The sequence below is a fragment of the Pholcus phalangioides genome, unplaced genomic scaffold, assembly GCF_987345545.1.
Source record: "Pholcus phalangioides strain wild (caught in Gottingen) unplaced genomic scaffold, Ppha-v1.0 ptg000010l_1, whole genome shotgun sequence".
Taxonomy (NCBI): domain Eukaryota; kingdom Metazoa; phylum Arthropoda; class Arachnida; order Araneae; family Pholcidae; genus Pholcus; species Pholcus phalangioides.
Genome location: NW_028301603.1, coordinates 6,689,279 through 6,717,163, shown reverse-complemented (window position 1 = coordinate 6,717,163; position 27,885 = coordinate 6,689,279). Strand labels below are relative to the sequence as shown.

The window sequence follows — 27,885 nt, the reverse complement described above, 5'->3', positions numbered from 1 at the left end:
TTTTATCTAAAATTTCTAGGAATAACATTGCAAAAAAGAACAGAAATATGTTTCTTACTGAGGGACGTTATCACATTCAAAGTCTCCACTATCGACATGTTAGTGTTTCAAAAAGGCCCAAATTAGTCAGAGGAATTTCCGCTTTTCACGTGACTGGAAACGCTCCCATTCTTTTCCCTCTATGTGGTCTTTCGAAGAAGAAATCGCACAACTACGATTATGAGTTGAAAGTAGAAATACTAGTCTGGATTTTGAAAGAAATTATGGTACTAGATAAGCAATAAGTGATCTCGTATAATCATGGTCTATCGATTTTGGCATAATTATTCTTGATAAGCCAAAAATCGTTTTGAAATTCAGAAGGATATTGAATACTGGTGACAGTGTATCAATAACGAGATATGTATCAAATACCCAAAAAATGTCAGGAAGAGCTGAGATTAATTACTCGATGCAAATTCTATCACTGTTTCTGACTCGTCATTTGAAGCCATTTTATGCAGGGTTCTACGCTCACTCACATTTATTCTGAACTCGTGAGCTCTGCAAAGGTTTTAAGCGACCAAATCATCCAGTACAGCCCACTCCTCAAATAAAAATAACAAGACCACATTGACGATATGCCCAGGCTGTTCAGCACTCAGCTTTGTATTGGGGGAGACCAATTTAAATGAAATAATGTCCCTCTCAAATGGTAAGTAACATAATTCACTATTTCAGTTTACCACAAAGAAAGTTTCATTTCAATATAAAGGATTCTAAAAATAATGTATTGCAGCTAAAATTAAATAATTTCTTTTTAATCGGTGGATAAAATACGTGAAAAGGAGTTTCAAAATGTCCAAGATCACCATTCGAAGTAACAGATATAAATCTTTACAATTAATAAACACATCTCTTTTTTTTGCCGTACAATTATAGTACATTCCGAGAGAAATACATCTTCAAATAAATCACACGAAACACGTCTTTTAAAATTCAAATATTCATTTCCAATAACCAGCTCGTTTATCGAGCAATTTCTCCACAGAACTGTTAAATATTGAACTGCAACGAATGGCAAAATGTTAAATGTTTTGACAGGATATTCCATGCGCTATAAACTATTATTATCAAAGCATGTCCAAACTGTAGCGGAATAAGAAGTTAAAAAAACTTTATTTCACTGATAGTAAATTGTAGATGATAAAACTCAATGTTCGTACGAGAAGATATTTAAGAGAGAAAAAAAATACAAGTAGTGCGTGTGTGTGTGTATCCCTCCTCCCCATTTCACCTTTTGAAATATTTTGCATACTTATCAATGTAGAAACAACCAAAAACATATCATGACTGTTCTACATTTTTTGGAGCATTTAAATATATATATATATATATGCGCGCTTAAAATAGCGTGAGCTTGAACAATGGAATCATGTGAAGATGGAGTTTATCATATCTGGGAAAAAAAATGTATGACAAAAAATAAAGTTTATGTTTTTGTGAAATTTAGACCAAGTTTCTAGTTCTATTCAAGTATTTTTCCCAAAGTAGAGAAGAGAATAAAGGTTGAGAAATTTCCGCAAATCATATACTTTTTTTTCTTATTTGTTTACTTAAACTGCCCGTTTTCATTGATAAAATACTGTGTATGAAATGTAGCCTGTAAATTTTTTCTTCACGCGCTACCACAAGATAATATGAGAGCACAGCTGACAACAATCGAGAACAAGAGAATTAAGGGGATTTCATATTCAAATTCTATATAAAGATTCAATTTCCATACAGAAACCACGCATAGACAAACGTATTGAAAAGATTTTTTTAAATAACAAAGCAGGGATTTTTCATTAATGGAAGTAAAATTCTAAAAATGTCTTCCCTTTGGAAAAACATGACACTGTGCCAGCCATCACTGATTATTGCCATTATTACATTAATTACTATAAAATCGTGCCGGCAAAAAAAATGGGATGTAACCAGGCTAAACTAGAAGTATGATCATTCAGAGCAAGAGTCATCTCACAAATTCCACCGTGGAGTTTGGAGTTCGTTTTAAGAAATCTTTTCTTACCAAAATGAAACAGAGCTTCATAATTTGGCAAAATGGCAGCAATTTACTTTATGCATTTGGAGTAGTATCAGGAGGAAAATACAGGCAACATACTTATTCCAGGTAAATTCTTTGGGAATAATTTTTTCCTCCAAAAGTAGGGATTCAAAATTTTGAAGATATAAGAATTTTTCAGGAGTCTGGCAGGTGGAGTAGAAAATATGGAGTTTCCCAAAAAAAACTGGGAGACTAGTTTTGCACGAATCTAATGTACACACATGCTCTAAAAAAATATAAAAAACCAAAAATTTCTGAAATCCATAATAATTTATATATTCCTTGACTCCTTCATTAGCTCAGTGGTTTCGAACCTGTACTTTCTGAGGGCTTATGTGTCTAGATTGGCTGTGAAGCTAATTCCCAGTAGCTTCACAGCCAATCCAGGAAAACAAAATGAACCAGTAACTTTAGTAATCAAATAAAGCCTAAATTGTTTGCAGTAAGCAAATTGAGCTGCACAATCTTTTTTTTATAACCATAAGTGCTTATAAAATAACCAGTTGAACACATGTTCCAAAAATTATGAAAATTGAATGCATTTTCAAATCTGCGAACGTTCATATACGCAGCACTTTAACAATCACCATATCTTTACCATATTCCATCAAAAATAATAACAATATTAATACATATTAAACTTCATATATATAGGTATACATATAACAAGTATATGATCACATTTTGTTTTATTTGCACTCGTGTCTTTCGAAGAAAAATGTTCATCTTGCAAAAAAGATAATTATTGCCTTAGAAACCCATCAGCAGAAGAAAAATACTGTTCGCTGTCTGGAATAAACTTGTGTAACAAAGAGTTGAAAAGGTACAAAGATGTGTGAAGTCCACATGGTAAACTTCTGCTCAGCCAGATACCCCTGAATTGCTCCACGATAGCCAGAAGTCTGTGCAAAATATGGAAGCAAGAATAAATACTGTATATTTATAGGTATAAAAGGCGCATGGGTAAAAAAAGTCATTTCGCCCTAAAGGACTTGCAAATGAGGAAAGATTCAGCTATGCAACATAGATAATGGTATCACGAAGTAATGATACATATGATCAGATGCAACAAATAGCATTCAATTAGTAAAATTTGTAGCTCTTTATTCCATTATAACAAAAGAAATTCATCCCTTAACGTTCAAAGAGAGATTTGCAGAGGTAAGGATAACTGAAATTCTTGAAACACTTTTTACAAAAATCCCTACGAAAATGGTAATTTTAAGACTAGTCCTTAAAAAAGTCAAGAATTTCAATTACCATCTTTGCAATTTTTCTTCAAATGTTGAGGAACAAATTTCTTTAATATGATAGGGAGATAGGCACAAATTTTACAAATTGGCACTTTTATCCCATTATAATGGATGGGGGGGGGGGGGTGGGGGGCATATAGAAGTTTTTAACCTTCATATTACCTCTTCCCAAATATTATTCTAAACACTGTGGCTTGTTGAATCTGATCAGGTGTAGTCACTTTGCTATAAATATGAATTATATAAATGTCATAGCTCTCTCCATCAGCAAGTTATTTCCGACTAAAGGGTTAAGAAATACATACTACAGTAAAACCTCGATAAGTCGTCACCTCAAGTTATCGAAAAACTATGACAGCTTAAGTGGAGTGACGACTTAAGCGGAGTTTCGTCAGTTTCAATGTGCAATGTTATGAAAATCGTATAAAATTTAAAGTAATATGACATTTATTAAAGTATGAATCAAAATAACAATTTTAATAAAATTTATAGATTGTGAAAGAAAAAATAATAGCAATTTTTTATCTTTTTTATCTCTTATTACTTAAATTATTGTGGTGAAATGTACTGTACACTTTGATTTATACTAGTAATTTTTAATTTAGACTAACAGAGCAACTGTTTGAATAAGTAGCTTTTCTTCATAACAGAACTCTCTGTTGCACATTAATTTTACATATACATCAAATTTAATTATATATATATATATATTAGTGTTTTAATTCTTCATCAGTAGTTCATGATGCAACTACAAAGTAATCTCAAACACTTTTGACTTGGTGGAGGGGCCCTGGGCAGGGAAAAGTAAACAGAAGACCTCAACTTGGGAAAGAATGTAATTTTTTTCAACAACGATATTTTGTTTAAATTTCAAGCCCTAAATTAGTAGAGTCCGTGCTTTCTATGAATATCCATGCCCGTTGCACTTTGACTTTAACTTTATTAATTTGATTCTTCGATTTACATAATTTTTGATTTCCTTGCACTATATGTAATCTTTGACATATCAATAAATTTTGATTTTGCCGGAGATGCCCTGCCAAGTTCTTACGTTGCTTCTTATTGCGACAGAGCTTGGGTGTCTCGCGGTTTGTCCAGTTTCTCCAATGGAGCCCAGGCAGGAATGAGATCTAGCTTGAACAGTCCCCCAACGTTCCAAAAACCTAAGTCGGCAAACGATCTTCCCCAGCGTACCTTTTGTTACTTAAACTGTTCCGTTTGAGTATATAGGATTTTATGGTGACTTTCAAGCATATGGCAATGCTGTTAACAAGCTCTTTTTTTAATGGGAGCCATAAAAATAGTCTGTTCCTCTTTCTCAAACTTTTTCATAGTGACGATTTAACCGAAATTAGCGACGAGTAAACTAGGGTTTAATAACATTGTGGTCTATGAGAGCTAGAAGGGTCTGAAGAAAAATTACAACTTATCAGGGTGACAACTTAACAAGGTTTTACTGTATATATTTCTTGGCCTATTTGCAATGGTGCTTACGTTTAAAAAAAAAAACAATTTCAGAGTCTTTGGGGCACTAACACTGATTTATTTTAAGTCAATTTTTGTTTCTAAAAAAAACACAATCTTTAAGAAATTGACCATGAAAGTTATAAGATAACAGTCAAATATCAACTATAATCAATGGCCATCGACAGTTCAGAATTTGTTCCAAGCATTTAGTAAACATTTCCAAGAAATATTGGCCTGTATGATATACAAAAGCACCGATTACATGGAAGTTAAATTTCATCCTAGAAAGAAAAGCTAATACGTAGATACGACAATTATGTTGAACTTTTTCTATGTTTCTTTTATGTTTGCAGTGCTTTTTCCACAGATAAGCTAAGAAGTATTCTAATTATGTATGTGTACATAATGTGAAACGCAAATAGTAAAATAATTATTAGATCAGCTGACATGAAAAAAAAATTATTGGAAAAAGCTGAAGCAGTAGCGATTTATTGGAAATATAAAATATGAATTAAACATATATTGGAAATGAAATCTGGAATTTTAAACTGATACAAACTTGTTTGCGAGATCTGTTTTCACAGTTGGGAGAAGATTGGCAACCCCAGCATTAACTACACTTACTCCACACTCGAATGGATTCAGGCCATTGGAAACAAGAGCTTTTGCTACCCTGCATGAATAAAGCATGGATATGAAAGATATGCAATAGTAAAATCTTGATATGGATTAATATAATTAATTAGAGTATTAATATCTTGACCTGAAAGTGTAGAGGTTATCTCAACTGATTCTGTGCCTCTTTGGACAAATGACTGAAATTATCATCAGTAAAAAATATTTGCTAAAAATGCAATAACTTGCGAGTGAATACTTATGAATGAGTATGAAGTGAAATGCTTGTTCAACACAAGAAAGCTTGGGTGCTTTGAACAAGGGGCAGCTGACAACATTGTGGGAATGTACTGTGTGCACTGAATTAATCTGTCAAAGAAAACCATTTTTATTTTACATAAAATACACTTTAAATGTACAATGTTAATTGATTTTTGTATGAATAACTAATACTTTGAAAAAATGGGGATAACATCACCAGAATCATAATTATTCCATGAGAAATTTTGAGATTCGGTAGATCATATATTATTATGATATGAGCAACCTTCAGGAGCAAATCAAACCAATCTTGTAATTTGAAGTACTAAAACATGTGAGCCTAATTTATTTATTTACTCATATCTGATGTGCATCTGACATATGCCTTGTTTTTTAAAGGGATCAAAAAAATGTTGTAGGGATGCCACATACATGAAAAGTCTGAATGGTATAGGCTAAATAGACATTTACGGAACCGCTCGGTGAATCCATCTATCAATCAGGTTTTTCATTATCCCTAAAAATTTTTTTAAATTCCTTCACTAAAAAAGTGAAGGAACATCATTGAATTTTGTCAACTTTGTTAATCCAGTTTGTAAAATCCAATGATGTTCACACATGTGATTCAACCATTTCTATGTTACATCAAAAGATCTGGCAGGCTAGCCTTGAAGCATAAACCCTAGCTTTGACTTTCTTGGCAGCCCTGAACCTGAACACATAATTAATAAAGATGATTCGCCAAGCGCTCAGAATCACCCTAGAGGGATAGGCTAAATCCACGCGTGCGCGTGAATGACACTCCACCAATTTTTTCATTCCTGCATAAACAAAACCCATGACTGTTAAGGTACTGACATTACTGGTGGAGATGCTTCATACATGCTTCTTGTGTTTCTATGTAGTAGAAAGAAATGTTCCCTCATATACTAGGTGCTGGATGTACCCCCATGTTTTCGGATTCTTGGAATGTGCTTGAGAACAGTAATGTAAATATAGGTCATGCAGTCTGGGGGTCACACTGTCTGCGTGGGAGTGTATAGAAGAAGCCCATATACTCGCATCAGTTGAGGTTTGTCTTTTGCAAAGAGTGGCAACAGATCTCATCTGCACTCACCACTTTAAATAAATTCTCATTATTCTTGATGTTATGAAATTGCTGCTGAGTCTATGTGTCATTATTTTAATTTAAATACTACACATTATTTTTTTAAAATACCACATGCTACTGAGTACTCTTCGAGGGCTTGATTCAAATTACTGTTTGTTGTACTAAAAAGAATCATTATGCAACTTTTTGAAAAATCATATGAAACTTTAAGGTAATTATTTTTTGAATCGGAATAATTTTAGTAACAAAGGATTTTACACTTGAAAAATGCATATGAAGATAATTAGAAAAGTTTGTATAATGAGACAAGAGAGCCAGTTACCTGCATGCAAACACCATAAGGTCAATGGTCAAGTGAAGTTCAGCAACAACTTCACCTTTCTGGAAACATGATGGATTTGCTTTCTGCAAGTCATTTTCGAACCTCTTTAGATGCCTCACAGCTTGCTAATGAAAAATACGGAAAAAACCGCACTCAGCAAAAAAAATTAACTCTGAATTTTTGGAAAAAAATCACTTCACAAAAGGATGAAATGAAAATTTCAATAACATTTGTCATTATTTCTTACATTTATAATTCTTCCATAACATTCTATTCTAGTGAAATGTTGCTACAGCAATATTCAAAACAACAATATACCTTCCCGCAGTAGCATAATGTCCTCAGCAGAGTCACAATTGATAAACTGTGAAGTCAGTAAGTAGAATGAATTCAATAGTCTGCATCTAATGAATTTGAGCATAGCTGCCTACTTTGGAGAATGAGAATTCTGGAAGTTTTCATGTGGATCCAAAAATTCCATACAAAAATATATGTAAATGGAATGTTTGAAACATTTTAGGGATTTTTCATTAGTAAAAGGGAAATTTCAGGGATATTTTCCCATTGCAAAAACCATGACACAAAGCTGCATTAAGAGTTAACTTACAAGCGGCTTTGCCATGACACCATGCAAGCCATCGCCAATCATGGCCAACCAGTTGGTTAAAATCCTTGGGTTAAATTACCTGTCATTATTATTCCCAAAAATCAAATCTTCCAAATCAAAAAATCTGTCATGCCCGAAACAAGATATATGAATAAAGCAGATACATGCAATCGTGCCAATTTTGGATTTTGAAAGGCCGTATTGACGTTTGCTGATTGGTGAATTTTATGTTTTCTCCCCAAAAATGAAATTTTTTTGTGATTTGACGGAATGGTGACAATTTACACAACGCTTATAAAGCAGCAGGTTTTTTTTTTTTTTTTGGATAAATTCTTTGGGAATAATTTTTTTCCCCTAAATGTAGGAATTTTTTTAAATCACTGGCAAAATTCAAGAGACATAGGAATTTTTCGGGAGTAGAAATTTGGGAGCATGGCAGCTATGGCAGAGTATTGTTATATTGGGGTGTCCGTTTCATGGAGTTCAATTTTTTTTCTAATACAAATTTTCGGACGAAAGCTTATTTTCTTTTCATTCAAGTATTCAATTAATTTTCACATTCTTTCTCATCATGCACATCAATCTCACGGTACTATTTGTACATAAAGAAAAATAAAGTGCTTGCTTTACGAACTACAGGATCATGAACTGTTATTTGATTTGTAAAGGTGGGGAATAATCTGTATCGTGTTAAAGCTGTTATTACCTGGAACACATCCATATTCAGATGATCCAATCGCACATTATCTGCATCCACAAGGATTCTGTGTAGAATTGATGATGGGATCTGTGGTGTAGCATTTGATGAGAAAGTGCAATGATCATGAGCCGAACGATGGATGAATGCTTCTAAGCGACCTAATTCAAAAGTTAACCTGCCAAGAAATTGCTCGCTGTCCAGGAAAACACAGCTGTCCATTAGCGTGGGTAAATGAACATGTAGAAAATCCTGCCATAATAGAAAATTACATTATTTAACATAAAAGTTTACTGCATATTGATACTCGTATGCACACATTCATAACCCTATCACAGTGGTTCTTAACCAAGGGTGTGAGAAAGGGATCTTGAGAATGTGAGCTATGAAATATTCTGTGACATTTTCATTATTCAAAAGGGGTGCAGGAATGTAAATTGCAGTTTACATGAGATGAAACTTAGTAGAAAAGATTGAGAACCACTGCTCTTTTAACACTGAAAAAAAAATTGTGTGTGAAAGTAATACTAACTGAAATAGTTAAAAGATACAGATAAAAGATCCCAAACAGCAAGTACATAATAAATGTTATATATGATCTAAGATTCTATGAGGATGCCAATTATTTAACAATCACTACAATATTTATAGCAATTACATAGCTTATTTTAAATATTAAAAAAAAAATATTGAAAACTTGCTGTAAAACACTGGAATATGCTTGCATAATAATCAATTTCGAAGTTAGTGATAAACACTGAAGTACAATTTTCTTACACACCACATGAATGGAACTGTTCCAACTGAGACCAGCAGTCAGAAGCACTCCGGGCCAACTAAACGTAGGTGCACAATGATGAGGCATACTTTTCCAATCTGCAACTATCATCCCTAGGGCATTGTGAAAAGTCGCTGATTGAGCAGCTTTGTGTATACTGGTAACCGCAGTTTCTGGTGAACCTGCAATGCTAAGATGAAATCATGTTCAATTAGCCATAATAAAATTAAATTATGACACTGATCAATATTAAACTAGCAACTATAGAATTATAACTTTTTGTCATCCTAGTACTCAAGTAAAATTCTTCAATGAATTAAAGGCAAAAAACATTTTGGTTACTAACAACCTGCAGCAACAAAGAAATTTACCAAAGAAACAAAATAAAGAAGTCATAACCAATATAGTGAAACATATATATATATAACTATACTCAAGGAACCAGAGGAATGTATTATTATGGAATTATTGTTATAGGTGCCAGAGAGTAATATTTTTACATAGGGCTATATATTATCATTATAGATGGTATCGTTACATAGGATTTTCACTGTGTTAAGAGAAATACCGTCTGAGCAATTTACAGATGAGAAACTCTAACATCTTGAGAACCCAACTTTATTTTCACATTCACAATGCCAGAGTTTTTCAACTGTTATATATCTACTACATATCTACTATTTCATTCCATTTTAGGATCAATTAATTTTTACAGTATAACAAAGTGAACTCAAAAAACAATCAAAATGAAGAAATTTGTGACTGCCATTGTTTTATTCATCACAATGTTTGAACGTAAAAACTGAGTTAGATTTAGATCGAGTTTAGCTTTCGAGATAAATATGTCAATTGGTAGGAAGTATAATCAATATATAAATGATATATTTTTGCTGAAACATTTGTAAAAAAAGAAATTTCCAATATTCAAATGGAGCTTACTTATGAATCAATCTAATACATGAATGGAAAACTATGGAAATGCACATTACAAAGTACATTCAGTTACAAATGTAAATGATAGCACAATGTAATAACCTACCTTCCCCAAGAGCAAGTGCCAACACCAACAATGACTGGAAATCTGAAAGAACGTAAACATGTGACATGTGAATGAAGATAAATCTATTTGCAGAACAGAGTTCAATAAACATCATATGCTTTTAATTTTGATGAGATAAAAGAAGTGCAGAATCAGCCTGGAATTAAAAAGGTTATCAATTTTTGATAATACGCTGCATACAAGAATTAAATTTGCAAAAAATCTGTTAAACTGATTGATTTGGTGTGAATATTCTTTTTATTTAATTTTGATTTAGAAGCTCTAGAAATCAACATTATTTTTTCACTCTGAATTCACTAGAAAATCAATTAATGGGAAAGTGTTGACAGGAATACCACATACAAATATAATACTATAATTCTATACAAAAGGCCAGACTTGTTCAGCTTTTTGTCACCCGACAAGGTAAGATAGAGATTCCAACCTAGATATAAAGAGTTTACCTACCTTATCTGACCAACCAAGAACAGTTATAACCTAATAAGCATAACCTATTGGGAATATCAGACATTATCTCTGTGCAAGGACTGGACTGTATCAGAAAATGTTTGTTTATTGAAAAAAGTTGAAAAGAACATACATGACTTTTCCATCACTAACAACTGAGTATATTATATACAAATATCAAGCAAGTTAACAAGAAAAACATTTGATACCTGTATGATGGTTCACAAACAAGTTTGTGTGATGCAAAGTTCTTACATAATTTTACAATGTTGTAACAGCACTTGTATGAACAGGTAGCCTATAAGCCACTTCTACCAAAGATAAAGTATCCCAGGGCCGTTTTGGATACCAACAGGATGGATTGCTTCTATTGCTAAAAACTGGAACTATAGGTGGTGCAAATTTTACACTTCTTCATGCACATATTGCTCATGTGCATATAGAAGTGTAAAACTTATACCACCCTATAATTAAACCAAACCTAGTAATATTTTTCTGCTTATTCCCTATTACAACACATAATCACAAGAAAAAAACCACAATGTTCCCTATAGCAGGGTTTATCTAGTGATCTAGTTTAAAAAAAAAAGTTATTTCATATGAAAAAACCAGTGCTAAAAGTACAGTCAAACCTCGTTAGTGCGTCACCCGGTTAACAAGTCACTCCGCTTACTAGGCCACTTTTTAGAAGTCCCAATTGTCCTCAGGCAGGAATTGGCACAGCTATAGCTTACTCCGTTTAACAAGTCACTCCGCTTACCAAGTCATATTTTTGCTCTCCCAAGAGTGACTCATTAACAAGGTTTGACTGTATATGCAAAGGAAACAGAATTTGATTAATTCTTCATCCAATTTTTTACACAATACAATAGTATCAATTTTTCCGGACATACCCTGCAACAGTAACTGGCTTCAAACTTGCATCATAATTATAATCATCCTGAAATATACAAAAAAATTAACATGAATGTAATACAAACTCCTGAATTAATGTATCAGAAATATATTAATCAATTGTATGGACAGAAGCAACAAGACAATTCGGATTTGACTAACTCCAAAAAGTTTAAAGAATAAATTTTGTGAAACTAAAACTGTGTTGAAGCTGACAAAACTAATGGGACTTGGGCCAAATACAGTGCATCCCACTTGATACAGCTGAGTTTTTAAAAAAATCGACTGATCAATTTTTCCCCTTCCAAATACAGTAAAACCTCTCTTTTGCAGTCATCGGCAAAACAAAAAAATCATCTGTAAAAGAAGGGTGACCGTTAATCAGAGGTTTGAAATGCATACTTTTTTTATATAAGGGGAAATTATTATTTGGCTGTAAAAGAGGGAGTCACTGCATCTGAGGGGTTTCTATTATTAGAGGGGTTTCACTGTAACATGCAAACTATATATGGTGTGGGGCTGCTTTAGATCATCTGGTACTTGTCCTTTAGTGTGTATAACAGACACCATGCACCAAAACAAAGTATTTGGGGCCATTCTAAAGACCCATATGTTACTCTTATAGCGGAGCTCAAATGTCCCAATTTTGGGGATTTTTCAACAAGACAATGATATGAAGGACATGGTCAAATCTGTCAAGTCATGGTTTATTGTCAACAAAATGAGAATTCTAGAATGATGGACTCATTGCCTCGCAAATGCAGTGCAGTAATTGCCACTTTGACATAGGAAAACATGTATGTCACAAAAAATCTGAAATTATTTTTTTTCATACATAAGATAGTAAGAACCCATGACATGGTGAAGCAAATAAGTTTCTAAAAGAAATAGTTTAGTTTCTACAGCTCTCCAAACATTATGTTAGCAATGAGTATTTATTTCTTTATCATAGAGGCTTTGGCTTGTCCCGTAAAATTTGATTTTTGTGATTAACATGCTTTTCCATGTCAATGCAAGTTAAAGCCATGGGTATCCTACCAAATATTGAAAAATTTGTTATTTATCATGGTTTTTATTTTTTTTTATTTTGATGATTTGATGATTTTTGTGAATCATTCAATTTTTTCTTATCTCATGAGATAGAGTATATTAAAAAAACAACAAAGATTAACAAAATTACAAGATTATTTTCTCTGGGGCTGTTCAAGTATTACATCATCATCGATGGGGGGAGGGGGTTTCCGATTTTCTGACTTTTGATGACAAGGGGGGAGGGGGGGGTTTGGATAATGCTCACGTCATCAACCACCTTTCATGAAAATATTAAATATTTTTGATGGCATCTTACTCGGTGCGCCAAAAACGAGAAAACCCTTTCGATAGCTCATGGGAAATTGAAGTAACATCCCTCCTATTGATAAGTGCTCTACAGAGCCACTTTAGTGATTTCTAAATGTGTCCGGGTCACTTAAGGGCTCTGGAAATGTGTTTGGGCTGCTTAAGTGCTCTGGAAATGTGCCACTCATCACTTAAATAATCTGAGAATGTGCCGCGGGTAATTTGAGTGTTACAACCGCACTGGGGGGGGGGGGGCACTTAAGTACTCCAAAACTATGTCACATGTCACTCGAGGGATCTCTAAATGTGTCACGGATCGCTCAAGTGTTCTGGAACTGTGTCTTGGGTCATTTAAGTGATCTGAAAATATGCACCACAGGACACTTAAGCAATCTGTAAATATGTGTTTAGTTCATTTTTACAAAATTAGGTTTGAAGAGGGCAGGCCGCATCAAGTAACCCCCAGGGCCATATTTGGTTCGCGGACCAAGGGACTTTATGTGATTTATCATTATATGGCTTAGAGGGTGGGTTGCGATGAATTTGTTAAAGATAAATTTTAAGTTTATAGCCTTCAAAAAACATTGAAATTAACAGAAATTGATTATAACAACATATAAAGGTATTTTCTTCCAAAATTTTAATTTTAAAAAAATTATTTTTTTTGCATTAAAAAAATAAATTTTTGATCGCGGAAAGCCACCCCCCCCCCCCCCCCGTACGTCTCTGATCCCACCAATATGCGTGTTGCGTGTTAGGTTTCAGAGGGGCAGAGCTGATGACCGAATTCTGCTGACAAGGAGGGGGGGGGGGGTCAAAAATGGCTAAAAATCTGCTTACATAATACTTGAATGGCCCCTAAGAATCAAATCTCTTTAGCATTACATGCTTATTTAACCTTTGCATCAAAATATTTGAACAAAAATAAGGTTGTTCAATTTTTTTATGCAACTCCTATTATTACTAAACCACACATGCACCTTATCCATATTCTTCTGCAGAACTTCTAACAAATTGGTACATGTTGGAATGTGTGTGTACGTGTTGTGAACCTAATGTGAAGTTTGCTTCTGCGTAATGATTGTTGTGGTAATACTTGTAGTGCTGCCATCTGCCAGCAATTTCTCCAAATATGAGTGAAGTATGATGATGAAAGAATAAATGTACCACTGCAGGCCTGTTGCTTTCTGTTTTAATACAACTGTACATCATCAGAACCTTACAATAAAAACATATAAATCAGCAAGAAATAGCTATTAACTAAGATGTGACTATGCAAGATATTTACATGCTTCATAATTTTCATTTCATATATCAAAAATAGTTAAAAAATGACTGTTCGATAATATTTCAAACCAAAAAAAAATGTAATTTTCTGTAAATTTTTTTTCTTTTGGGCACTCTCTATAAACGCAGATTATCATCATCATTTGCATTTTATGTGATCGAATAGCATACCTGATACCCATATTCAATCAAAATTGCATTTGGTGGCAGTGACTGTAGCAGTTTTTCATCTGTAGAATGCCCATTTATACACATATATAACAATCTGCTTGAAAGATGAAAGATTAAATCCCAAGCCTTATTTGCATTTTTCCCATTGAGAAGAACATCAAACAAGATTCTCGATAGATATGGACCAATATGAAATTCTCTACAGAGAAAAAATAAATAAAGCTTCAATAACACAAATGTTATAAAAACAATATAACATAATTTTTCATGCAAACCACTTTTCACATTTTCTGATTTTCAATGTAATTTATGTCAAAACATAGAAGGAAGGAAAGCTTATTTAATGCACTTTAGGTTTCAATTACTCTCAGAACTATTTTGCATTTTGCCAATGTGAAAAGTTTCCCATCTGATGAGACACTGGCCTTTTTTACACACACACCCTTCTTTATTTTGTCATTTCTGTAATTTTATTTGCTTCGACCTCCTGATATTCAAGATTCCTGCCTCCACGTATTTAATTTAGCATTTATTGTTTAATTTCATACCTTTCAAATTTTTTTTTAACTATATCAATGATGCACTTGTATCATGCTTATATATTAAAACCTCTCTTTTGCAGACACCCTCTGGACAAAAAAATATTGTCTGTAAAAGAAGGGTAACCATTAAGCAGGGGTTTGAAATACATACTTCAAATAGACCTGGTAAATTATAATTTGGCTGTTAAAGAAGGGTGACAGTGAAGAGGGAATTTCACTGTATATGTCACCATAAAATTTCTCTAATCATGAATAGATCATGGGAATAATAATGAGTTGAATTGCTTTTTTGATGATTTGTTACACAAGCAAGAAAGGGTGAAATTTTTTCATTTTATGTACAGAAAGGTTTATTTACAACTATGTGCACAGTTTAAGAAATAAGCTACCTGAAACGCTTCTACTGGTTCTGATCAATATACCTAAATAACTTTAAAATAATGTTCACATTTTACTATTAAATATTAAGACGTATATATGAAATAGATTAGACATGTCAACCCACACATAAGGCCTACTTATTCATAATAAATGGCCTATAATCATCATTTCACAACTATCATTCAATATAGGTTGTGAAAAATGGTTGTTTTTCAATTCAAATGATTTCAAATGATAATGGTTAATAAGATTTGAGTCATGATACTTGATCATTCAAAATAATAACTCAAAGCACCCACCAATATGGTAAAGGGGGCTAAAATTTCAAATCCATGGTTGATAGATATCTAACTGCATTATATTTTGCCATACGAACAGCTGTATTTGCTAAGAATTTGTCGCTTTACATCAATGTTATCAAATTAGACTATCCTGAAACTAAAAGGGACACCATGAATCCAATAGCAAAATATAAAAATATTTTCTTTAAAAAAAAAGTTGTGCAAGGGACATTGACCATTCGGTCATACCAATATCATTTTATGCTCCAAGGCTAATAGACTGGGACTAGAAATTTAAAGCTAATTCTGAACAGCTATTTTTCTATACCAAGGTTTTAACTCTGACCTCTTACTTGCAACATAGACTATTCAAATGAATAGCTTGTTTTTATATTTAAAAAAAAACACAGTTCATTAACTGAACTTTCATGGGCATGGAAAAATTTCATTGATACTGTAACTTAAATAACAATGGAAAAAGAATGGTTTTGTGGAAATACAAGTGAAGTACCTTGAACAAAACAACAACATAAGCTCTTGGAGAGGCAACTGGTGTTTACATATATCTTCATAGGAACATTCTGGGCTAACATCTAAGGAAGGCACTGGTTCTATTCTATGTTGTCGACAATAGCTTGCGAGTGAAATCAAATCACTGAAGAAGCAAATTAAAAGAAAACATAATTATCTCCTAGTCACAAATAAAACATTTTTTTCTATCTAAATATATAGGTTGTACTTAATAAAATGTCAAGAAGAAGTGATTCATCACTTTTGTTTCTGTCAACACTTGATCAACGAGGATTACTACTCAATATTGTCCCAAAATATAATTACTGAGATTTTCTTGATCCTACGTAAACTGTGCTGAACCCATTGCAGATAAGAAAAACTTTTGATATGCATATTTCAACATGTATAAGGAACCATTTTCGCCAAATATTGGGTCCCAAAAATAAGGGGGTTCTTACTTCTCGTTCTTATACACTTATACATGGATAGTATTATAGATATTAACAAATTATTCAATTTCTTGCAATTTACAATGAGAGTGACTCGATGAAAATCAACTAGTTGATGCAGCTGATTGTGATGTTTCCGATTAGAGTAATAAGGGTTTTAGTAGTTCCTATGATATGTGAATAAAAAAAAACATTTTTTTTAATCAAAAAAATATCTTTGATAAAAATGTTTTTTAAATTTTATGTCAAAAAATAAGGGGGTTCCTAACACACGTTAAAATATGGTAAGTAACTTTCTCCATAGAGAGGTGAAAAGGGAATGATAAGTACCATCAAAGCTAAAAAATCATAAATTCTACACTGAAGAATTTTCTCTCTTTTGTGTTAATAAAACACAAATTATTAACATATAAAAAATTAGTTTGGTTTGTTTCAGATATGGGAAGTTTTTCTGCAAATCCACAAATGGTAATATAGAAGGTAATATGCATGGTACAAAAAAAATTAATTAGTTGAATATTTTAGGTTTTGTTTGTAGATCTTGGTTCAGAAATATGAAAAAATAAAGCATCATGGGATCGCAAATAAGTAATCCCTGCTTTTAATCTATATATACAACTGATTCTCTCTGTTTGTGTGTATGTTCTCCATACAAATCTGCAATTTTAGATCGATCATCTTCAAATTTTGCATATATACCAAACGGGACCCGACTTTAAATATATTTATTTTGCATATATACCAACTGGAATGATAGGCTACTTTAAAAGTTTGTCAGAGATAGGCAAAAACTGTTGGGCAAGAATGGTTCCTGGGCCTCAACAATCACTTTCAGAATGTTTACTAAGCTTACCGTGGTTCCCTAACAATGCGTTTCAGACATACATATGCCTTAACAATGGTTTGTCACTTCTTTAATGCTGCCAGTATTGGCCTATGTATAATAATTTATTCCTTTATAATGGTTTGCCACTTTTTCAATCCTCTCAGTAATTGAGGGAAAAACCGGGCTGCACCAAGTATTATAGCTGGTAGTAATATAAAAATGGAGTGAATTAAGAGTCGCTAAAGTTTCAAAATTTTCAATACTAAAACATAGAGATAAACTTTTTTCTTGCATTCTACTTGCATTCTTTGAATTATAAATATCTTTCCACTCAAACAAAATTCATTTTCCAGTTCAAATTTACTTACAAATACTGAAAAAGAACTTACCTGTTAGAATAAGGCCACTTGTTTCCAACTTTTGGATCAAATCTGAAATAGAAGTGAATCTGGAAAAAAAATTCTGAATTGGAGAAACTCATTTAAAAACTACACATCTACAATAAATAAATGCATTTATTTCGAGAAATAATAAAGTACATAACATGGTACAATGTCAATAGTAAAAAGGTCTATCCGCAGACATTGTTAACCTTTGTATGCCTCGTGTGTGCTTCCTAAGATATAAGTATTTTAATGTATGGTCAATTTTTTTTTAAAGTTATGTAGTGTTTAACTTTTTGAATTTGTGGGTGCTAGATTATACAGAAATAATACATAAATAAACATAATAAAAAAATTCATTCAAAAAGACCATAAAATTCACACATTTATGGAAAAAATTAAATGAATCATACCAATAGAAAAAATATATAGATGATTTCCAAAATTTTGAATCATTCGAAAGAAAAAAAATAGAAGACTGAAGGGAATTCAAAAATGATTTCAGTGTTTCGCACTTCCTAGACTCTGATTTTTAAGAATCTCTCTTTGCTGTACTTCCTTTTCCTCAAATTGTAAAATAGAAAATTATTGTACCATGGATATATATAATACCATAAGTTAGTATTTCTCAACCTTTCTGAATCTAAAGACCAATAAAATATCTGAAACAATTTGACAGGCCACTTGTGTCACATATTACGTAGGACATTCCTGTATTTCAGTTGTTCCAAATTGTTTTATACATTTGTTTGTTTTTTCAACAATGCTTACTAAAATTGTGAATAAAAAAATTTTTTCATAACTTATTATGATAATTATAGTTGTAAATACAAATATTGTCATCTTGCATATAAGTCAGGTTCAACATTTTTACCTCTATTTTTCATCAATTTTAACTACAATAGGGGACTTATTTTGTCAACTTATAGCAATGTTTTTAATGGCAATTGGTGACGTCCTAAATTTTACCATATTTAAGATCCCATTCCCCCTTATTTTCCTCAATGAAATATAATCATCTAGTCATTTGAATTTTTTTTTTTTTTCGACAAAAAAATTTGGGGGAATATGTTATAATATATATAAAAATTTGGGAACTATGTATGACAAGATTTATCTCGCCTAACTTGACGCCTTGTATTTCGGCACAATTACAAGATATCTCACCTCCTTTAAACCCTCCTATTTCAGCAATGCTGAGCACAAACTCATTTCTGACAATGCTCAACCTAACATTCTTTCCACCTCCAACCTGTCAGATAAACTTCCTAGCCACTGTGGTGGTCGATTGATCATAGTGACAGACTTGTGTCACGAGGTCCCAGGTTCAAACCCCACCGTCGCCACAGTGGTGGTCGGTTGAAGTTGGTTTTCTGTGGTTCCCAACTTCAAGGTGCGAATGCAAGTCGATCTCCCCTTTAAAAAGTCTCACTACAGATAGTAACAGACCTACAAATAGTACAGTCATAACACATCACTCACTCACTTCTGAAATATAGATGGCGGCACTGAAAAATCAAACACAACGCTACATATGCACTCAGACTGTTAGGTACACACACAGTTACACTTCCGGCACAACTCACTAGGTTGTAAATCGCCCATAGATGGTGATAGACCTGAGTTGTACTCGGTTTGAAAGAAAAGATAAACTGCCTGTGGATGGAGTCAGCTTTTATTCAAAGTTTGATAAAAAATAGAGACTTTTTTTTATTAACTTCTCTTTGGTGTGGTATAAGAATATACATAGATGTATAAATAATAGAAAAAGAGTATTTCTCTTCCTTGGTTTTTTTTTATTATTGTTTGAGTTGGAGAGGAAGCATTATCAACAGCATGAAATCGAAAGAACGTATTCTTCCTAAAAAAAAGTAACATTTTGCAGAGGGTTTAGTGGTTTCCTCTGTGGCAGTTGTAATGTGGATTAATGAAATTTTAAAAACCACTTGAAGGGTTAATGAATGGGTTTAGAAAAAAAAAGTGGTGAGTGTTTATAGAATCAAAAGTCAAAAGTCATACCATTTTTTTCTTTTGTACCTATTTAACATAAACTAAACAAATTATTAAACACAGAATACAAGTTGATGTTTGCAAGTTCAGGCCACAGATAATCTGGTTCCTTCCTTCAGCATCAATTTCACAGTACTTTGAAATTTAAAGCATGGATGTGCCACTGTTTTTTTTTTTGTTTTTTTTTTGATCCAGTTGAACATTTTTATTTACTTGGTGAACATTAAAATTTAATTTACTTTTTTTAATGTTTCATTTCCTATCTTTAAAGGACTGTACACGCAGTCATTTTTTGTTACACATATGCATTATATATATTACCACCCAAAATCAAGCACTCCTAAGGTCTGGAGATTGCCCGAATTTTTTAATGTCAAGGTGTATTATTGAAAAATCATTCCAGTTCACATAAAAACTTTAATATTGTGTTAGATATTTTTTTCAATCTATCTTGATAAATAATTATTCAGAATATAAAATATATTCATCATGTGTTTTTGCATATGCATATAATTATGTGTCTGAGGCAAACAATCTTTTAGTTAAACTTCAATTAGAACAAATTGTAGTTATTTCACTAACTTGATTCATTTTCAGGGATGACCATATTTTTATGTGATGCCTCAGTGTTTCCTGGAAAAAAACATTTAACAAAATCTCAAATGGATAGAAATAAATAAGATCAAATAGAATATTTGACAAATTAAACTAATATTTGAGAAACAATAATCAAAAATATATTTCAAACATCATTTTTTCCATCATTACTACTGAAAAAATATTTACTTATCCAAGTTTTCTCATATTAATGTATGAATAGAACAATAAAATGTAATACGGTTTACCAGTTCATTATCTTAGAGTACAGTCAAACCACTATTTAAGCAACAGATGTCCTGATATGTATCCCTTCGAATAGGAACTTGCTTACATCTGAATAAGGGACACCTCTATTCAAGCGATAAAAGTCTGGTTCCATGGATGCCCTTTATTTATGGGTTTTAGCGTATTTGCGGAAGTCTGAATGTAAAATCAAATATTTAATTTTATCAGTTTTGATCCATTTAGCTGAAACCGAAATTTGAGAATGTAAGCAGCGAAAGTGAACTCACATGTGAGCTATCATGACTGTACAGCATCAAAAAAATGCAATGGCATGATATAATGTATAACGTGTATGATATGTACAGTTTTCGATTAAATATATGAGACAATTGGTTTTTTTTTTAAAACAAATCCACCATTCCTTATTTTGATCTCAAATCTTTCATACATGAACCCCATGCTGATAAAATTATTTCACAGTACTTTGAACAGAATTTTTATCAAGAAATGAATTAATAAAATACATTTATTAATTTTTAATTTATCCATTTATTAATAATAATTTTCCCAGTAAGCATTGAAAGAGCATAAATGCACATTTGAAAAATTGTATTGAAAGTGTACTTCACTATGCCTCGCAAGGTTCATTACACCGTGAGGGAGAGATGTGGCTGAAATCTAACGTTTAGTGTATAAAAGTGTGGTTCTCTAAAAATATATTGCAAAGATAACAAGGTACAGCAGATCAAGTATACATAGAATATTATCTAAAAGTTTTTCCCCTAAAAGTTTTTTTTCCCATCTTAAGTCTTTCTGGTGGCCCATCTATCCTGTTTTCAATTACCCGAAATTTTGAGAGCATGGGGTAATTGAAAACACAGTTTTATTTACTTCTTATTTACATTATTTTTACTATTTGATATTACTTTATTTTACTCTACTTAATTTGTATTATTTTATAATTTACTTGTTATCTATAGTTTCACTATTGTTTATTTACTTAATTTATTTACTTATTTAATTGTTGTATGAGTCCTTGATGTTATTTGATGTGGAGTTGAAGTACTATGTTTTCTTTGTCTTAAAAGAAATAAAATGCCACAAAACTACAAGAAAAAGACACTTCGTCCCTTGAAGACCTGAACAATCCAGTATTTTATGTAATGAACAAAAATATGACTTACCGTGAGGCACAGGAACATTACGGTGTGCCCATCACAAATATATACAACAGAATCAAGGGGGATGAAGATAAACATTGATAAAATGGAAGCAGGTCACCCAACCGAATGTTCAACAAAAGTGGAGTTTGGCTAAAAACCCCATTGCTCGATCCAAGATTGGATTCCTATGTGATAAAAAGGTGAGTTGTAAACACTTGTTCAGAAGTATGTTGCGGAAAATAATTTAGGATCTGGGTTCCATGACTGGTAGTGGATTCATGTGATGGCATCCAAAGTTGGCGTTGAAGAAGCCTAAACACCTACAGAATTGAAGAAAACTGCTAAAAACCCAGAAATGCATGTTTTCAATTACCTCAAAATTTTGGGATAATCAGAAAAATCAAGGGAAATTGAAAACAATCTTAGGTGGCTTTAAATCAGCTTACGAACTTTGGTTACCTCATAGAAGTAGTTTCTAAAGTACAGAATAGGTCTAATCTTTGCAAAGAAGCAAATTTCCATTCGGTTAATTATGTGTCATGTTCAAAAACTACCAAAAATTGTTTCCAATTACCCCGCCTGACCCTAATGTGAGTTGGAATGGTCAGCAATGAGTGCAGACCTAAATCTAATAGAAAACCTTTGGGAGTCTATTATTACTTCATATTTATTCCCCATATTGTCAGTTTTTAAGTACAGTAGACTCTCGGTAACTCGACACCCTAAAAGTATCTACAAACATGGCGACTTAAGCGGATGTCGAGTTAGCAGGATTTCGCTCTAGATTTTTGTCTGATTGTTTTTGTGTACGTAATTATATGCATTCAAACAATATGATTAAATAAAATGCTGATTCTCTCATTAATTTTAATTCGGGGTTGTTTCATAATAGAATCAAAACATATAAAAAAATTAACCTCATGAAAAATAATCAAGTATATTTGTTTGTTTTTCTTTCCGCAGAGAAAACAAAAACTCTTCTACAATGTTCAGTTTATCCCGTGATTGTTTGGCTTTTTCCTGAGTGCGTAGGAATCGACGTATCACATGTACAGCTTTTAATGCATCATGGCAAGATGATGCATATACTTCTTCATCTGAACTTTCTGTGTGTGTGTGATTCTACTTCTTCGGAACATGAAGCACTTCCTCTTTGATTGATTGAGTTTAGGTTATCGTTGTCTTCTAAAAGTCCTGTAGTTACAAGATCAAAGTCAACGTTCACATTCATCCTCTATAAAATCTATAGCGTTATTTATGCTTTCTCCACACGTAATTTGAGAGGAATCTTTGGATAAATTATCGTTTCCCAAAGACTCTGAACAAAAACCAACATGACAAAAGCAGTTCCGAATCGTGGCACTCATGACTGACTTCCCTGCAGAATCAATAATTTCAATAGCATCTAAAACAGAAATTTTTGCATCCATTCCAACACTCCACTTTTCTGTAAAAAGTTTTCATACTTAGGATAATTCCTTGATCCAGTTGTTGTGAAATTGCTGTTGAATTAAGTGGTGAAAAGCATAATTTTACTGCAGAAAGGTCTGTTATTTTTGGATGAGCGGTGCAATTTTATCCAAAATAAATAAAACTTTTCTTTTCTCACTTGAAAATTTTCTATCTAACTTCCTCAACCACTGTTCGAAAATCTCTGATGTCATCCATGCCTTTTTGTTGCCATCACAGTCCACAGGAAGAGTTTTAACATTTTTAAAGCACTGCAGGTTTTTGATTTTCCGATAACTAACGGTTTCAATTTTTCAGAACCATCTGAGTTTGCAGCCAAAAGAATCGTCAAACGATCTTTGTGTTTTTTACCTCCTTCACATTTTTCGCCTTTGAAGGCAAGCATTTGGTTAGGCAAAAGGCGTAAAAATAAACCTGTCTCATCACAATTAAACACATCTGCATCTTTATACCCTTCTATATATCATTGGTTTCAGAATATCATTCTTCCAATTTTCAACAGTTTATCGAGATGCAGATATGCTCTCTCCACAAACTTTCCTAAAAACAATGCCATGGCGCTCTTTGAATCAGGTCAACCATCCACTGCTCGCAGTAAAATCACCTTGATTGAGACTTTTTGTGAAATCCTTTGCTTTCTCTTGAATTAATGGTCCTGATAATGGGATTCAGCGAGATCGAGCGGGTTTGAACCATAAAAGAGTTGCTTTTTCTATGTCACTGAAATCTGATTTTTTTATGCATATTCTGCTTGGTTCATAAGAAGATTCAAATACTGACAAAATTTTTTCCTTATTTTGGCAAATGTTGAAATAGTGTTCCGTGCAACTCCATATTATTTGGCGAGTTCACTCTGAGTTTTACCCGATTCTAGTTTTTCCAAAATTTCAACTTTTGATTTTAAACATAAAGTGTGAAGTTTGCGTGGAGCCATTGTATTCACGGCCGTCGATACTCAAGATGAAAACCAAATGACATACTCAGCGTCTAACCAGGCTTTAGCTCTTTTTCTTTCACTCTTTTTCCAAGAAATCGTAAAACTGAGTTCCACCGAAAACATTCTTTACAAAAAGCGATATCAAAACTCCCAATAGATAAGATTTTCATCCCTATTGGATGTTGACAATATCCATACTTTTTTTTTACCATGAAAAGAATGAAAGACCTTTTTGAAAACCCCGCTAAAATGATAAGCCGGCCAACAGGTTTCAAACATTCATTCTTCAGATACACGCCCCCCCCCCCCAAAGCAAAAAAGGGACCCATCATAGAGAACAAAGAAACAAAGGATTGTCAAAGTACCCATGAACAATGTCAAAAAATTCTTAGAACTGGTAAGAGAAGGCCAATTGTAAAAACCAGTCGTGGTGAAGGGACAAAAATCGTAGTTGATTTAATTGGAGTTATGAAAAACATGTGTTGAGTTAGAGAGGTTTCCATACATTGAAATTAGTATTGTGCCAACCAAGGGAATAATAGATGTCGAGTTATCCACGTATCGAGTTACCGAGAGTCTACTATATTATGAAGCTGAAGTAGAGAATTATGAGAAGTTGGTTTTCTCTCGATTCCGTTTCTTATACGTCTATGGGGAGGCCAAAGGGCAAGTTTCTTACAGAAACTCTGATGTCGCAAATATGTTTCAGCATGCCCGATCAAGTATTGCAAAAGATTTGTGGCAATGGTGCAGCTGTAAATATTAAAATTATGCTGCTGATGTTTATATACTTTTGAGATAGGCTGTTTTTAAATTTTTATTTTTTTGTTAATTCATTTCTAGAGAAAAATTTTTTTCATCTATTGTAAAATGACTTTACTATGAGCTTCATGTATACAAAATTTGAGATTGAAATGTGCAATGGTTGATTTGTTATTCAAGAAAAATGATTGCCTATATCTATATATTTCTGCAACAGACTGTACAGTGATAAATAATATAGTTTTTGGATACCATGTTTGGTTTTCTAGCACCAGGCACCATATCTAGAAGCACAGCTCTGTAGATACAGATTGGCCAGTCTTTAATCTAAAAATGAAAATAAAAATAGAAAGGAATATTCTACTTCTTAATGATAATGACATTACATAAAATTTATAATGTTATAAAAATATTCACAATTTACTGGAAAATATATAACTGGATGAGATCTAGCTAAATAAGATTTTTTTCTTTCACAGTAGCTTCTTTACAAAGGCACTGAACAAGCTATACAAATTACAACATAATTCTGAAGAAATGAAATGAAAGAAAAGTTTAAAATCTTTAAAATATTAAAAGAAATTGGAAAAAGAATTCAGAAAATTGAAATTACTGTCAAAAATAACAAACTAAAAGTTTTTGCAATAAATCAAATGATTAATTAATTCATTTGGTATTTGAAAATAATATAAAGCCACACAAAAAATCTTTTCTTTCTCTTTTCTCACAACTTTTGGATTGTTAAGAAAATTTTCAAAAATTGAGAAAAGAAAAAATAGTTGTCTGAATGACCTGAGCAATGAAAATTTTAACATGCTTCAACTACCAGAAGTTTCCACTGTAAACTTACATAAAGTGGTGGTATCCCTTCATCATCTTTATACAATTTAACAAGCTGTTTCAATGTGCACAAACTATAATGAAGTCCTAAAATATCAGCAGCCAAAATTTTCACCTGAAATATAATGGAAATTGTAAGAACTCATTACTAATAATCCAGAAGCTAAAAATAAATATGTTGACATGGTAATTCAATGAAGATGAGGAAAATTAAACAGGGACTCTACATTTGATGAGAAAATTTACAATAAATATGGGAAGTAGTTTAAAATTTTCTTATGTGGAAATGGGTATACGCATGCCTTTAAAATCAAATCAAAGATAAAAAAATTTAGCTAAATCATGTTCAACAAAAAAACTTCTCTACTATTACACTGTACATGAACCTCATAAGTATTCCTCTATGGAATTTCGAACGAATTGATGCATGCTGGAATATAGTGTGTGTATATATGTGTGGTCGTAACACATTTATGATGTCTGTGAGTCAGGGTTTAAGCTAAGTAAAAAAATTTCTTTTGCAAAAAAGGGAAAATGAGGGGAAAAGCTTTAGCAAAATGCTATAATGCTAATGATTGATGGTTGAATGTCTACTCATTTTGTACCTCCTGTACACATTTTTGCGAAAGTAAAAAAAGATTTTCTTATCTTAAAGATCATTTTGCGAAAAATGCAACCATAGTTTAAAACCTGCTGTGAGTTATGCATGTTTTTTATCACATAACCAAAAACTTCACAGCATATTAACAAGCAAGAAAACCCAGTGTTTTCCAAGCCAAAAATATCCTTTCATGGAGAAATTTTGTTTACATTATTTACATAAGTACTAAATAATGTTCACAACACTTATGGATGGGAAATAATTATCCATACTAAAGAGAAGTATAGATATTGAATGAAAACGTGCAATCATGAGTGATTACTGTACAATGTATGTGGGCTCTTCACAGACAAAAACACACAGCCTCCATTTTCTAAACATTTATTACGCACACAAAACATACAGGACGATCACACACAGATATAACAAAAAACGCAGCCTTTCCCGCTGACTTCTCCCGGCAAACTCACTGTTGCCAAAATTAATCTTTACAGTACTGATTATTCCCCTGCGTGCCACAGCGACATCTGCCAATAACAAAAAGGACTATAACTAAAAATCCTACAGATCGGCCATCCTGCAGCTCACTGACCTCAGTGACATTTTAAATGAACACAACATTCGTATAAGCATGAACAATTTGGAACATAAAATTTGTATCAGCATGAAAAATTTGGAACATAAAATTTGTATCAGCATAAAAAATTTGGAACATAAAATTTGCATCGGCATAAAAAATTCAAAACACAATATTCATATACATTTCGAATAGCATTTCATGAGATCAGCTGAGGTAGTAGTGGTGATGGGACCTGAATGATCTCAGACTTTCTTGACCTCATATCTGTCCTTAGCATTCACTTTTGTCACTTCATATGGACCAAAAAATTTGGGTCTCGACTTCAGCCCGGGGCCAAACTGAGTCCTTTGTATATCCACCAGGTCACCAACTTGGTACTTGGGTGCCTTTTTTCTCTTTTTGTTGTAAGTACGCCTATTTTCAGACTGAATCTTTGTGGACATTCTTCTTCGCCTCTTCTCTTCTTTGATCGTGGAATTCATCTACTGCCTCTTCCACCAGGAGATCTCTTAGTACAATGTCTTCTTTATTTCTCATTTTCACACCAGTTAAAAGTTCAAATGGTGTGTATTTCGTACTTCGACTAGTCGTGCTGTTCAAGACTCTCTGCAACTTATCAAAGTACTTGAACCACTTTGTTGCATAGTCGAGAGTCAACTTGGTTAGGACTGGTATTAGAGTACAGTGGATTCTTTCTACCTGTCCGTTCCCGCGAGGAACACCTGTGGCAATCTGCAAATGCATGATGCCTTCTTCAGCACAATAATCGAAAGCTTTCAAAGCAAATGCTGAGCCTCTGTCAGTTACAATCCGTTACGGACTCCCAAAAGTCTTCTGCTGAAGCTTCAGCTTCTCCAAGGCATCCTCTGCTGACGTAGACTTAACCGGATACAACCAGGTGAATTTCGTGAACAAATCTACAACA

At 32.8% G+C, this 27,885-nt stretch overlaps 1 protein-coding gene across 1 annotated transcript in view; it reads right to left on the bottom strand.

Annotated features, from left to right (window-relative positions):
* Window positions 1–731: 731 nt before the first annotated feature.
* The window catches only part of LOC149080815 (uncharacterized), a 48,750-nt gene continuing 21,596 nt past the window's right edge, over window positions 732–27,885 (bottom strand). Inside the window, exons 10-22 of the mRNA XM_089237492.1 lie at window positions 25,790–25,894; window positions 25,192–25,266; window positions 20,365–20,415; window positions 17,779–17,837; window positions 16,113–16,256; window positions 14,398–14,596; window positions 11,601–11,647; window positions 10,240–10,281; window positions 9,204–9,390; window positions 8,432–8,674; window positions 7,119–7,243; window positions 5,369–5,482; window positions 732–2,991 (exon numbers count right to left, since the gene is read on the bottom strand). Of these exons, the coding sequence (XP_089093618.1) occupies window positions 2,832–2,991; window positions 5,369–5,482; window positions 7,119–7,243; window positions 8,432–8,674; window positions 9,204–9,390; window positions 10,240–10,281; window positions 11,601–11,647; window positions 14,398–14,596; window positions 16,113–16,256; window positions 17,779–17,837; window positions 20,365–20,415; window positions 25,192–25,266; window positions 25,790–25,894 (1,551 nt within the window). The 3' untranslated portion in view covers window positions 732–2,831. The remainder of the gene's footprint in view (window positions 2,992–5,368; window positions 5,483–7,118; window positions 7,244–8,431; window positions 8,675–9,203; window positions 9,391–10,239; window positions 10,282–11,600; window positions 11,648–14,397; window positions 14,597–16,112; window positions 16,257–17,778; window positions 17,838–20,364; window positions 20,416–25,191; window positions 25,267–25,789; window positions 25,895–27,885) is intronic.